This window comes from Dryobates pubescens, chromosome 20 (genome assembly GCF_014839835.1).
Source record: "Dryobates pubescens isolate bDryPub1 chromosome 20, bDryPub1.pri, whole genome shotgun sequence".
NCBI lineage: Eukaryota > Metazoa > Chordata > Aves > Piciformes > Picidae > Dryobates > Dryobates pubescens.
The window spans coordinates 6,472,382-6,487,034 of record NC_071631.1 but is presented as its reverse complement, the minus strand read 5'-3'; the positions used below and the strand labels follow the sequence as shown (position 1 = coordinate 6,487,034).

The following is a 14,653-nucleotide window of genomic DNA, read 5'->3' as shown; positions in this document are numbered from 1 at the left end:
AGTTTGGCTTTTTCCTATTACAGATTGAGCAGGATTTAAAATGTGGAGGCCTAATGGATGGAAACTTTACACCACACTTGCCTTTTCACACTTGCAGAGTCCACCTAAGTTATAAATACCCAAGTCAAAAATCACACTTTTGAGGTGCTCTGGATAAACACCAAGCAGGAAGAACTTGGAATCTCTCCTCTCTGCTCACAGAAACAAACCAAAGCTCTTCATTTTAGGAGCTGACATCCTAAGGTGTTGATCTCTCTTGGCAAGTGTAACACCATTTCCCACATTACTCTGTAGGTGCAGGAAAGCAAACCAAGTGGGCTTGGAGCAAGGTGGTCCCATCAAGCTTGTGCAGAGTTGAGGTTATCTGTGGGCTCCTCCAGGCATGGCCAGCACCAGCAAAGGCTGGGGAATGAGCCCAGCCCCTGGATTTGTGGTCCCAGCACCTGGCTCTTGTTTGCTAGCATGGCAGATAAGTTGAAGATGCTTTGCCCAGGATTCCTTAGGGTGCTGCCTGTGGGATCCCCTAGATTTGGCTCGCTTGGCTGGCAGGACTGAAGGCTGTAGTCAGGCCTGTAATTTGCTGTGGATCAAAGAAGTTGCAAAGCAGCCATTTACATGTTGCAGCTTCATGGAATCCTGTCTCTGCAGTGCCCATCCTACCTTCCTACCCCTGGTTTAGCAGATGCTGCCCTGAGGGGTTTGCCTCCTGGTCAGGAGTAGAACTGGGGGAGAGGAGTAGTGGGAGCAGTGCTTTAGTTGAAGGGAAAACCAGCTGGGGGCTAGAGAGATTCTGGGCTAAGAACAGTGCTGGGGAAGGGGAAAAGCAGCCTTTGAAATGGGATCATGTGGAGAGGGCGTTAGGAGAGGAGAAACAGGAGAGCTTGGGCTCGAAGGGGCAGCCCTCTGCTTTGCTTTGCTTCCCCTCTTCACCATAACCAGAGAATTCAAACCCTCTGCAGTCGCTGGTACTGCTAATAAATGCAGATATTTGATCTGGTTAATATTGTCCAACATCAAAAATAAACCAATCATCCACCCTCAGGCTTTGTGGTGTGCTTTTAGAGGCAAATTTTTACATCATCAACTGGAATATTTTTCAGCTGGTTATTTCTCAGCTTCTTTTTCTCCAAAGGACTTTTCAGTTTGTTTATTTGCTGGTGGGTTTTTTTTCCCCCTCCTGTGTGTTTGCCTGTTTTGGGGTTTGGTTTTTTTTTTGTTACTTCCACCTCTCCATTCTCTTTCTGGGCAGCATCACTTGCATAGGAGGAATAAAATAACCCTCTTTTTATGATCAGGAATGAAATTCAGCCTTGGGTAATTTTGCTGGGTGAATATAAATTCTCCATAAATGAAGACTCCTTAACACATAAAGCTACAATCCCCTGGGACACCAGCAAACCATGAAATGGGCTGTAGTATTGCACTTGGAATTTGGATGGAAAGGTCATATGAGCAACCATATTTGCTTAATATAAGGTGCTATATTAACACTGATGGTTGACATTAATATTTACTTCAAATTCCAATTCAGCTGCTTTGCTGATAGTAGTTTGGAGGAGGAAAAAAAAGCCACCAAACCCTTGGATTATTTGAGAGTAAAGAAGATGGTACTGGAAATCCAAAAGGTAAATAGAGGGTTGCGCTCATGTTAATTTGTTAGGTCCTTCAGATCCCTCTTTAGTAATTGTAAGGACAGTTTGGGGCCCTGGTTGCTGTTGGTTTAGCTGACTGCAGAATCCCTTCTGACAAGTGTCATTTAGCCCCGTGGGCCTGGCTGCTTGTGAGGTTAAAATTAGCTGGGGTTTGCAGTCCCAGCAGAGCAGGGTGTCCTGTAAGGTGCTGGGCTTAACTGCTCCTTTTGGTGGGGCCTGGTGTTTCACAGCTTTCCCTGCTCATCCTTTGGTGTGTGGCACCTTTAGAGCACAAGGGGCTTGTGAGACAAGGGATTTGGTTCCTCTATGGCTGCAGGTTCCTAGATTCATAGAATGGTTTGGGTTAGAAGGGACCTTAAAGATCGTCCAACTCCCCTGTTGTGGGCAGGGACACCTCCCACCAGCCCAGGTTGCTCAAGGCCTCATCCAGCCTGGCCTTCAACACCTCCAGGGAGGGGACATCCACAGCTTCCCTGGGCAACCTGTTCCAGTGTTTCCCCACCCTCACTGGAAAGAATTTCTTCCTGATCTCCAATCTAAATCTGTCCTCCTCAGGCTTAAATCCAGTCCCTTTTGTCCTATAACTACAAGCCTTTGTCCAAAGTCCTTTCCTGGGGAAAGTTGTTCCCTCCACTCTCAGCCTCTCTGATGGCTGGTTCAGAGCCTTGGGTCTTTGGTGAAGATCTCTGGGGTCTGCTTTGCTCCTCTAAAAGAGGAAACTTCCAAAGCATCTCACTGCTGGTTATATCTGTGACTGTGTTCTGAGGAGGGCTGAAAAGCAGGGAAAAGCCTCTGTCTGGGTTTGTGGTGTGGTAGGTGAGCAGTAGCTCCAGTACCAAATGGTAGCAGTGCATAGCATCATTAGCTGCTGGAATTCTCTGCATGTAAAGTCCAAAGTGCTGTAGATTTGGACAAGGTCTAGTGGCTGTGTAGCCTGGTGACCATGGAAGTGTGAGCTACTGAAAGTTCTGAGCTGCTGTCCTTCAGTTTGGCAGTGGTGAGGCCCTCTGATGTTGCTGCAGACCTAACCCCCTTGGAAGTGTCCTGTGTAAGATGGCTTCCTGACAGGAGTTAGCTGTGTGCTGCTTGAAGGCTTGGAGAGTGCCCAGGGAGGAGGTTGGATGGGGAGTTGTGTGGGAGGCTGAGACTTGAAAGTGGCTGTTGACTAGAGGAGTTGGTGTGTGCTGGGGCAGCCTGCAGCAGGTGAGAGCAGAAAGGATTCTGCCTTTTGCACATAGGCAGTGGTGTCTTCTGTTGAAACTGGGAAAGGACCTTGTAGCCTCAGCCTGTGTGAGGCCAAGTGATTTCACAGAATCAGCCAGGTTGGAAGTGGCCCTCCAAGATCACCAAGTCCAACCCAATCCTAACTGATCAACTAGACCATGGCACTAAGTGCCTCATCCAGGCTTTTCTTAATCACCTCCAGGGGCGTTGACCCCACCCCCTCCCTGGGCAGCCCATTCCAAGGGCAGTCTTTCTGGGAAGAACTGCTTTCTAAGATCAAACCTAAACTTCCCCTGGCACAGCTTGAGACTCTGTCCTCTCATTCTGTTGCTGGTTACCTGGAGGAGAGACCAACCCCCACATAGCTACAGCCTCCCTTCAGGTGGTTGTAGTTAGCATTAAGGTCTCTCCTGAGCTTCCTCTTCTCCAGGCTAAACACCCCCAGCTCCCTCAGCCTCTCCTCACAGGGCTGTGCTCCAGACCCCTCCCCAGCTTTGTTGCCCTTCTCTGGACTTGTTCAAGCAACTCAACATCTTTAAGTTTAGGGCCCCTGAACTTGTTCAGGAGAGGGGAAATCAAGTTTAGAGGCCTGACCTAGCCTGTGTCCTGAGCAGTACAGCTCCCTCTGGCTTTAGGATGTTTTTCAGAGCAGAGGAATTGATTAAAGGGCCTTAGAAGCAGAACTGACCTGAGCCTGGGCAAGGGGCCTTTACCCCAGCTCCTGACTGTGGCTCACAGCGCACTGGAAACCCTCTCTGGGGTACATGAGGCTTCCCCTGAGCAGGCAGGAATTAGCTGTGAGTCAGTGAAGTGGCTGGAGTGTGTTACAGTGACATACATTCACACATTAGCCTGCGTGGAAATTGCTCTTCTTGAATGAGCTCCTCGTTAATTTCAAGGAGATTTACATAATTCCTGAGTGCAGGCACAGCAGTTAGGAGGAGGGGAGGATTGTGCCGCTGCAGTCAAACTGCTCCACAGCTCTCGTTCAGCAGGGTGGTGCTGATGCACAGAGCCTTAGTTTTGTGGAGTAGGTAGGGCTTCAGAAGCAAATCTGCTGCCTTACCAGACAGAAGGAGGGCTCTTGTCGAGCAGGTGGGGAGGTCCCTCTGGTCAGAGCAAGGATCTGCGCTTGGCATGTTGCTTTGCAAAGTGGTGTGCGTGGGAGAGGCTGACACGGGGTGAGCACGCAGTGCTGCTGGCTAAGAGCAGGAGTCAGGTTTGGTTGGATCACCTGTGAAGCAGCTGGAGCTACAGCTGACCTCTCCTCCTGTGATGCCTGATGTTTCTTGAGATCATCTCTCCCTCGGAGGAGCCAGGTTGTCATGTCACATCCAGTCAGGGCATCGCCTCTGTATGCAGCCAATTCATCTTGGCGTTGTCTTCTGGATTTCTTTCAAGGCTCTGGTTCAGCAGTGAGCTGAGTTTTATGGCAATCAAATCTCATTGATGTTAGTGCTCATCTGGGAAGAAGATGTTGCTCTGTGGACGTCCTTGTTTCTAGTGTTTACACATCCTGACTCTGCACTGCATGTCTGCATTCCTTACAGGGCAGTGGTAGTGAGAAGGAGTGGTGGCTCACCAGCCTCGTTTAATTACCATTTCAGAGGACTGCCTGCCTTTTGGAGTGCTGAGGTGTGGGAAGTCATGACTTTGGTTGCATGTTCTGCTGTTTCAGAAGCTCTTTGTTCTTTCAAAGGGAGCTGCAGGAGCCCTGTGATACTCCTGTGCATTGTCTAAGAACATGAGGTAGAGAAGTGCTGCTGGTTAATGTTACAGAAGTGGGGAAGTGAGGACCTTTTGTGTACAGTCTGTGAAGACTGAATAATAAATCAGCCTGTATTACAAACATATATGTAAAGATCTGTGGAGGTGAAGGAACAGTGAGACTGAAAGGCTTCAGAATTGATGATTCTCTACAGTTGGGGCATCCAGTGCCCAAAAGGTGTGCACAAAGACCTGATTTAGACAATGTTTTTATCCATAATTGTTAGGATTGCTGAAAGAGAGGTGATTAGAGGTGTGTCTTAGGTATCTAGTGGATGATTTCTTCTGTTTCCTGACCTCTGACAGCAGACAGAGAAGCAGATACTGTTTTGATAGTGCCTGAGGCAGAGCCTGTCTGGAAGAAGATGGAGGCAGCCTATTTCTGCTGTGTCTTGTTAGCAGGGAGGCTGGGATGAGAGCTGGCAATTTAAGACAGGTTTGAAGGCCCTGCAGACCCTCAAGAAAGGAGTGAAAGCAGCAGCACTGTCAGATGTGCTGAGTGTGAAACCTTTGGAGTGCACTTTGCTTTAATGATGATACTGCTTTTTACCCTTTACTACTCCTCTTATCTTGGTCTCTGTCACCTCTGTAGCAGTCAGCTGTCCTGGCATTGTTTGAAGACAAATGTACTTCTCCACCTTGGAGGTGGCCACATGGTCAGCACGGGGGAGAGCTGTGCCTGCAAATGGGCCTGTACCTCTTGGAGAAAGAGGACTTGTTGGAATTGCTGTGGTGTCTGGTGGATGGCTGTGAACCTGCATGGAAGGCTTTGACTGTTTTGGAGGTGGTGTCACTGTTAATAGTTCCACCAGCTCTAGCTTCTCCACCAAGACTTCAGGCCAGCGTGGGAGCATGACTGGACACTGAATCCCATATTTACACTGCTGTGAATGGTTGAACAAGATGAGACCTTTTCCTACTCAAAGCCAGCACTTGAACAAGACATCTGAAAATGTTGTGAACAGTTGTTGCATCTGATGTGAATAAGTAGAATGGGTGATTCTAGCAGTCTTAAAAATGTTTGATGGAGTAAGGATGGCTATGTAACATGCTGAAGAGAGAAGGGTGATATTGGAGCTGAGAAGAATTCCTTCCTGTTCAGAAGCTGCCCTTGTTTTACACAGGGCCCATCAGCAGGGGTGTTGGTGACCTGAAGCTATGAGGGGAGCTCAAGGTAGCAGGGGGAGTTGATGGTGCTGGGATGTGACCAAGCAAAACCCCAGTGTCACCTCACATCCTTTTGATCTGTGCAAGGAACCTGGTGATCATGGCTTTGTAGCAGCTTTGTTGGGAGGTTCCCATAGGGCTTTTGGGAGCTCTTCTGTTTTGGAGCAGTTGGGACACACACGTGGAGCAGGCTCTGCTTCTCCACCAGCACTTTGCACAGCGCTGCAAGTCCTGGATTGGTGCCACTGCGGCTGCATCTGTGGTTTGCTGGGACACTGCTTTACAGTGAGAGTAATGAACATCATCCAGGGAATCTCTTGAACTTCTCCAGGCCTCAGATGGCTCATTGAAATAACCACTTGCTGCTGCTCAGCTTTTGTGGCTTCACATGTCTAGGGTCTGCAGCACTTCCTGTGAGTGCAGCTTGCAGTCCTTTATGGAAGAGTGTTAACTTCTGTATCATGTCAGATGTATCTTCCCTGGCAAATGGGAGATGGGGCTGACAGGAAAGTAGGACTTTGGTGCTGTGGCTTTTGGAAGGTGGAGTCCTGTTTCTGCTCTCTGTGCTGTTGGTTAGTGTAATATGTGTCACTGCAGGAGGTGACAAGGTGGAGATGTCACTGAATACAGCTTTGAGTGAGATATCTAGCAAGGAGAAGATACTGTGGTTTTGTAAATGATCATAAAATCATAGAATGGTTTGGGTTAGAAGGGACCTCAGAGTTCATCCAGTTCCAAGTTCCAACCCCACTGCCATGGGCAGGGACATCTCCCACCAGCCCAGGTTGCTCAAGGCGTCATCCAGCCTGGCCTCGAACACCTCCAGGGAGGAGGCATCCACAGCTTCCCTGAGCAGCCTGTTCCAGTGTCTCCCCATCGTTACTCTACAAAGAATTTCTTCCTCATCTCCAGTCTCAATCTTCCCTCTTCAGCTCAAAGCCATTGTCCCTCATCCTGTCACTCCCAGCCCTTGTCAGAAATCCCTCGCCAGCTCTCCTGGAGCCCCTTCAGGTACTGGAAGGCTGCTCTAAAGTCTCCCTGGAGCCTTCTCTTCTCCAGGCTGAGCAATGCCAACTCTATCAGCCTGTCCCCTTAGGGGAGGTTCTCCAGCCCTCTGATGATTTTCATGGCCTTCTCTGGACCTGCTCCAAGAGATCCATGTCCTTCAAGTGACTGGCTGTTGGGGATTTGCAAATGGCAGAAATAGGTGATAGCTAATTTAACAGTGCACTACTAATTGCCTGCAAAGCTGTGGTGTCACAGGCTGGAGGAGATGTCTGGAGTTTTATCTGTGGTGCCCTCTCTACATCTGCTATTTCTGGGTGAGGTCTGTTGGATCTTGTCTTAGCCATGAAGTGTAGTCACAGGAAAATGTGGATGTGGTTCTGCTGGAAGTAGTGGCAGGAGTACGAGAAGTCAGGGTTAAGGTCAGTAAATGTGGTACAGCCACTTACAGCACCGAGCTCTGCAGGTACCTTACCACCTACACCAGGTTTTTCTGGTCCAATAAATCACCCACTGGGTATGACTGGGCTCCTTGCCTTGTCCTCCACATCTCCTGTCATGTCTTCAGTGGTGACATGACTGAACTGTGGGATTAGAAAGAGCCCAGAAAGCTCTGCACTGAGTGGAGCTGGGAGTTACTCGTACAGAAGTGCCTTCCCCCCCCTCCAACTCCTTACTGTAGCAGAACTGCGGATCCCAGCGGAGCAGCTGGGTTGCAGGGAATGTGTAAACATGGAGTAGGAGGTGTGTAGTGTTGCTTATGTGACACCCTAAGTGGTTGTGGCTGTTGTAGCAAGCCCTGCTTTGATCCGAGGCTGTTACCTGAGGAGGGCAGGAACTGAGTGAGTTGCAGCATGTGGCTGAGCTCCTGTGCTTTGTCCTCAAGTCCCTAGCTGGGTTTCTCCTTTGCTTCTGCACGTGTGCTTCATGGCTGCATCTGCAGGGGCATTTCTAGATGAGGTTTGGGAATAAAAATCAGATATGTTTTCTTGCATCCTCAACACAGCTGACTGACTTAGCTGACAGTTAAATTGCTGCTGCTTTGAATCAGATCCAAAGCAGAAGCAGAGAATGGCCCAGCTCCCCAGGGAAATGGATCCTTACAGGCCCTCCAGGTGAGAAAGGCCACTGTCACCTCCTGGCCTGTCCCCTTGCTCCTGCAGTGCCTGAGCTCTGCTGTGGAGAGTCTGGAAGGGAAGTTTCACCCTGCGTTGTCCTTTTGTGCATGGCAAGCTTTGGCCCCCAGCAGAGCCATGGGGCTGTGTGGCTGCTGTGTCATGCACCAGCAGCTTCCTGGGAGTAAGGAAAAGGCCACAGTATGTTGAGGGTTTACTTCAGGTGTTCTGCACCATGGTTTGTGTGCTTCTGGATTCTCACCGTGAGACTTGGGGTTCAGCTTGGAGAAGAGGAAGCTGAGGGGAGACTTGGCTCTCTACTACTCTCTGAAAGAAGGTGGGAGCCCAGTGGGAGTTGGTCTCTTCTTCCTAGTAACTAGTGATGAGGCAAGAGGAAATGGCTTCAAGTTGCCCCTGAATATTTGCTTGGATGTGAGGAACAATTTCTGCCCCCAAAGGGTTGTCAAGGCCTGGCTCAGGCTGCCCAGGGCAGCGGTGGACTCGGCATCCCTGCAGGAGTTTCAAGGCTGTGTAGATGTGGTGCTGAGGGGCTGTGGATTAATGTGGCACTGCTGGGTTAATGGCTGGGCATGGTGATCTTGGAGCTTTTTACAACCTTAATGATTGTCTGATTCCCTGATTGCTGTGGGTTCAATAGCTTAAATTAGTGACTGACCTGAAGGCATTGCTGAAGGCTCTCTTTGGTCTTGTTTAATTTAATCTGACTTTTGTTCCTACCATTGTGTCTTTCTCTTTCATATCAATATCAGTTTATTATAAATCTGCCTGTTTGCCATCACTTGCTTTTCACCTGCAAGGAAATGATACCAACTGGCTTGTGCCTTGAGTGCCTCACTTGGAGTCATGCAGCTCAACTGTGAAATATTAGCCTCTGCAGTGCACTGAGCCAATGTGGTTGTGTTAGACTTTGGATGGTTTAAAAGCAGTTGCTGGGTTCTCCTTTCTTGTTTGTGCATGAATCTAACTATAAACTCTGTAGCTTCTGGGAGTCTTCAAAGGTAAGTCACCTGTTGGAGCTCAGTAACCTCCTTATGTGCTGTCATATGTTTGTCTCAGGATTGCTGTGAGCTGTGATTGTTGTGAAGAACACCAACTACAAGCATTTCCTCCTCTCTTTTTCTTGCCCATCTGTGAATAGGTGCGTTCCATGGATGAGCTGAATCATGATTTCCAAGCACTTGCTCTGGAAGGACGGGCTATGGGAGAGGTAAGTGAAAGGCCTACAGGGATAAAGCTGCATTTGGTGGGGAGGGCTGGGGGGAAAGGAGGGGCAGAAAGCTTCGGAGCCTGCTGGAATGATTCTGAACTCGAGAGTTTGTCCATTGTGACTGTGAAGCCTGCGTGTTTGTGTGTGTGTGTGTGTGCTTGAACAAAACAAACACCTGCCAGGCTGGAATATGTCTTAGCAGGAGGAACAGCTAAGTCCCCACCTGTTGTATCATCAAACAGCAGAAGGGTGGTTGTGAAAAAAAAAAAAAAGACCTAGAAATATGTCTTGTGACAAGTGGTACAATACTTGGAGCCTGGTTATTTTGGGATCCAGTGATCTCAGACCCCGTAATACTGTGGAGTTAAGTTGTCTGGCATTGTTTGCTGCCCTGTTTCCACTCCTGGCCACCTTTTGGCTCTTGTCACAAAGCACTGGACCGTTGTTTAACGGTTCAAAGAGCTGGGGAACATCAGCAGGGGCTGCAGAGGTGCTAAGTGCTTCGGACAGCTCAAAGGGGCAGGCAGGTGCTGGCAGATAATAGGCTCTTCAGTTTGAACTGCAGAGTTATTTTAATGTCAGAGTGCAGGGAGGAGGTAGCAGCTTTGGGGCAGATGGACTTCGGGTTTCTTTGTAAAGACAGAATTTCCCTATTTTTAAGGTGACTTGAAAGAGTAGCAAATTACTGTAGTTGGCTGGTAGGTTCCTGGAAGGTCATAGACTCATAGAATGGTTTGGGTTGGAAGGGACCTTAAAGATCACTTAGTTCCCACCTCCCTGCCATGGGCAGGAACAACTTCCACTGGACTTCATCCAGCCTGGCCTCGAACACCTCCAAGGAGAGGGCATTCCCAGCCTGCCTGGACAGCCTGTTCCAGTGTCTCCCCACACTCACTCTAAAGATTTTCTTCCTAATCTCCAGCCTCAATCTGCCCTCTTCCAGCTCAAGGCCATTGGTCCTTGTCCTGTTACCACAAGCCCTTGTCAGAAGTCTGGCTTTTTTGTAGCCCCTCTCCAGACACTGGAAGGGCACTCTAAGGTCTCCTTGGAGCCTTCTCTTCTCTGGGCTGAAGTTGCCTGTAAACACTTCTTTTCTTTGCCCTGTTCCCTTTTTCTTCCTAGTCCCTTCAGAAGCTTGTGGGAGAACAGAGGTGAGAAAATCATCCCTTGTAGGAGGCTGTTAAGATACAGTAGGTCAGCTCTGTTTGCAGAGCCTGCCTCTTTGAGTTCCTGACTGGCAAGCTCAGACTAGGTAATTTTTCTCCATGTTTAGCCCATTCCTGTCTCTGTTACTTGGCTTCTGAACCAGGCTGAAAAAAAGTATTAAATCCCTAGCACCCAAAAGTTAATGTTGTGGAGGAAATGGCAGGCTGGGGTTGTTGGGTGGTGGATTCAGAAGGTGCCTTTCTCAGGTGAAAGACCTCAGGGAATTCCTGGTGTTTGCAGCTTAGCTTCTTCCTCTCATTACCCTTCTCTCCTTGCTTCTCTGAAAGATCAGACCACTGAGCTGCATTTTAATCCCACAGGAGCTGATAGGAAAGATCTCTGTTTCTCCAGGTTATGTTAACCTCCACTGAGCCTGTTGACTAAGAGAGATGAAAATGATTTACAAAAGGAAAAACATGACATAAAAAACACTGCTGGAAAGCAGCTGATGTATCTCCATCTGAAGTGTGCCATGGGAATGAGGGGGCTGTGAGTGTTCTGGGAATAGTATTTTTTTTCCCACCTCACTTGAGCAAGACATTCATTTACAGATGGAGAACTACAGCACTTGTTTCATGCTTCCCAGGGCATTGGATCACATCAGCTCAAGTGCCTGAAGGTATTCAAAGAATCATAGAATGGTGGGGGTTGGATGGGACCTCTGGAGGTCATCCAGTCCAACCCCTCCTTCCAAAGCCAGGGTCACATAGGAACACATCCAGATGGGCCTTGTCAGTCTCCACAGGAGACTCCACAACCTCTCTGGGCTTCAGGGCATCAGCACCCTCACACCAAAGAAGTTTCTCCCCCCATTCAGATGGCACATGCTGTGTTCCAGTTAGTGCCCATTGCCTGTGGTCCAGTCACAGGACACCACAGAAAGGGCCTGGCTCCTGCTTGACATTGCTAAGTAATGCTGGGTTTTACCAACTCTTGTTTAGCCATTTCTTGAGAGAAGTGAATTTGGGTTTGGGTTGTTGGAGGATGTGAAGTTTACCTTCCACTGATGACTCACCTTTTATCCCCCCCCCCCCCTTCTTGTAACTGTGATGCAGAAAGTTTTAGAGTTGCCATCATTTTATCACTGGGCTTCCCCAGACACTGCCATGTGCATGTTTTTCCAGGAAAGGGGACATTGCACCCTTTAAGCTAAGGCACTGCTGCTTGGTTCTCTAGTTGTTTTTCTCCATCAGCTGCAGAATCCCAGTGTGATGGGGTTGGAAGGGACCTCTGGAGCTCATCCAGTCCAACCTCCCTGCTAAAGCAGGGCACTCACAGCAGCTTGCCAAGGATCACAATGGCCAGGGGGGGTTAGAAGCTCCACAGACAAGGAGACTTCACAGCCTGTCTGGGCAGCCTGCGCCAGGGCTCCAGCACCTTCACACCAAAGAATTTTCTCCTTCTCTTCAGATAGAACCTCCTGGGTTCCAGTTTATGCCCCCTGACCTTTGTCCTGTCACTGGGCACCACTGCCAAGAGTCTGGCCCCAGTCTCTTGCTCCCCACAGGTCCTTTAGTTCTTGCTGAGCATTGCTTGGGTCCTCTCAGGGGCTGTTCTCCTCCAGGCTCGACAGCCCCTGGTCTCTCAGCCTCTCCTGGTAAAGCATCCAGAGGAAACTCCACCACCTCTGCCACAGTTTCCTTTCCTATCCATTGAGTTTTCCTTGTGTTTCCTGAGGTGTCCAGCACAGATCCAGCTGGCTGATATACAGCACTGTGTAAACTGAGATCCCACAGGATGTGGTGCTGGCTTTCAGTACCGTGTTCTTCGGCCATGGACTTCGATTTTGTGCAGCGAGCTCTGTCTGTTGTTCAGATGCCTTAGCAAGGAAGGCACTCATGACTTTTTTCCTCTCCTCCTGCTCCTGGAACACGAAGGAAAATCCTGAAGAAAGTCAGCACAGTGAGAAAAAAAATGGTGTGAAATACATGAGGCAAAGAGTGAAGTTGGTTTGTGATGCTTGATCTTGTGTCTTCTGAGCCTTACCTGCAGAAAGTATCAATGATCTCTTACCTTGAGCTGATAGGGGGAGAACCTGGAGGAAGAGAGTTTACACATTCAGTGCATGTTTTTATCTTGGTGGGGTTTTTTGCTGCTTAGTGAGCAACACCATCATAATCTTAGTGATTGAAGGAGTTTCTGTCTCTGAAGACATCACACCAGAGGTTTGTTTGAAAGGGCTCAAACACTTCTGTCTCTTAGCTGGATTTTGACTGCAGTAGATCAGAAGAAGTGATGAGCAGATAGCCTGATCTGGGGAGGTTAGGAGGAGTTTAAACCCCCTCACAACCTCCACGTGCTTTATTGCTTCCAAATCCCACCCTGCCCCACAGTAGCCAGCCTTGTACCCCCCTTGCTGGCTGTGCAGGTGGAAGTGCAACACCTTCCCCAGTGTGAGCTTGAAAAGAAGAGCCACAGAGTCCCCTCCTGGCCTGCTCTAAAATGGGAAAGATTTGGGCTGTTGCTAAGAGAACATGGTCAGTAATGGTGAAAGTGACCTTCTGAAGGGGTTGTCCTCCCCTTTTAGCACTGTCATAGAGTCACAGAGTTGTTTAGGCTGGAGAAGACCTTTAAAATCATCCAGTCCAACAATTAACCTGACACTACCAGGCCTGCTGCTAAACCCTGCCCCTCAGCACCACATCTCCATGGCTTTTTAACCCTTTCAAGGATGGTGACACTTCCATTGCTCTGGGCAGCTTTGACAACCCTTTAGGGGGAAGAAATTTTCCTTCATGTCCAACCTGAACCTCCCCTGGTACAGTATGAGGCCATTTCCTCTCATCCTGTCACTTGCTCCTTGGGAGGAGAGACCAAACTCCACCTGGCTCCAGCCTCTGTTCAGGGAGTTGGAGAGAGCCAGAAGGTCTCCCCTCAGCCTTCTTTCCTCCAGGCTGACCAATCTCAGTTCCCTCAGCTGCTCCTCAGCAGACCTTTTCTCCAGCCCCTTCCCCAGCTTTGTTGCACTTCTTTGGACCTGCTCCATCCCTTCAATGTCCTTGAAGTGAGGGGCCCAGACCTGAACCCAGGATTTGAGGTGTTGCCTTCCCAGAGCCAAGCCTGAAGCGTTCGTGGGGTTGTTGTGATCCAAGTGCAAGACCCAGCACTTGGCCTTTTTGAAAGCTGTGTCCTGCTTGTTAGCTGCAATGCTGGAAGTTGTGTTGGAGCCTTATGACAAGCCACATAAGATACTGACAAAAATCAGCAGATACTGATAAAAAGCCCTGGTGGTGTAGAGCAGCAGATGAGGGAAGGGAATGGTGCTTCAGGTGTCACACGCGGGCCGGTTGGCTTGGGTGCTTCAGCTCACACGTGTCCATGTGGCTTCTGCCATCTTCTGAGTTCTTTGCTCCCACCACAGCAATGATTACCTGAGCCTTGACATGAGCTGTGCAGGTTCTTACTTTTCCAGCCTTCAAGACAGGGGAGCTGGCTGTCAGCTTTTCATCACTTAAATCCCTTTCACTGAACCATATAATGATTTGGGTTGGAAGGGACCTCCTAAGGTCATCCAGTCCAACCCCACTGCCCTCAGCAGGGACATCCTCCACTAGATCAGGTTGCTCAGAGCCTTGTCAAGCCTCACCTTGAATATTACCTCCAGGGATGGGGCCTCAACCTGTTCCAACCTAGGAAACCTGTTCCAGTGTTCCACCTCCCTCATGGTGCAGAACTTGTTCCTAACATCCAAGCTAAATCTGCTCTTCTCTCATTTCAAACCATTGTCCTTTGTCCTGTCACTGCAACCTTTGAAAACAGTCCCTCTGCAGCCTTCTTGTAGCCCCATTCAAGTACTGGAAGGCCTTTGTTAAACCTTTTCTGAGCCTTCCCTTCTTCAGGCTGAATAACTCCTGCTCTCTCAGCCTGTCCTCATAGCAGAGGTGCTCCAGCCCTCTGATCATCTTTGTAGCCTCCTCTGGCCCATTCCATCAGGTCCATGTCCTTCCTATGTTGAGGGCCCCATAGCTGGGCACATCACTGCAGGTGAGATCTCCCCAGAGCAGAGGGGCAGGAGCCCCTCTCTCCGTCTCTGGCCACACTGCTTTAGATGCTGCCCAGGCTGCCATTGGCCTTCTGGGCTGCAAGTGCCCATTGCTGGCTCCTGTCCGGTTTCTCACCCACCAGCACCCTCAAGTTCTTTTATGCAGGGCTACTCTGTCTCATCATCCTTCAGCCTGGATTGATATCTAAGATTGCCCTGATTTAGGTGCAGCTGTAGCTCTGCAGTGCTGAAGACCCCTGCAGTGTCTTTTTGGGACAGCAGAGAGTGCAAAGGGGCAGCGAGGTGG

General features: G+C 49.3%; 1 protein-coding gene across 7 annotated transcripts in view; it reads left to right on the top strand.

Moving 5' to 3' along the window:
• The window catches only part of PUM1 (pumilio RNA binding family member 1), a 92,071-nt gene that overhangs the window by 14,885 nt on the left and 62,533 nt on the right, over positions 1-14,653 (top strand). For all 7 annotated transcript variants that reach the window (XM_054170380.1, XM_054170375.1, XM_054170379.1 and 4 more), the window contains exon 3: positions 9,090-9,158. In XM_054170380.1, the coding sequence (XP_054026355.1) occupies positions 9,090-9,158 (69 nt within the window). The remainder of the gene's footprint in view (positions 1-9,089; positions 9,159-14,653) is intronic.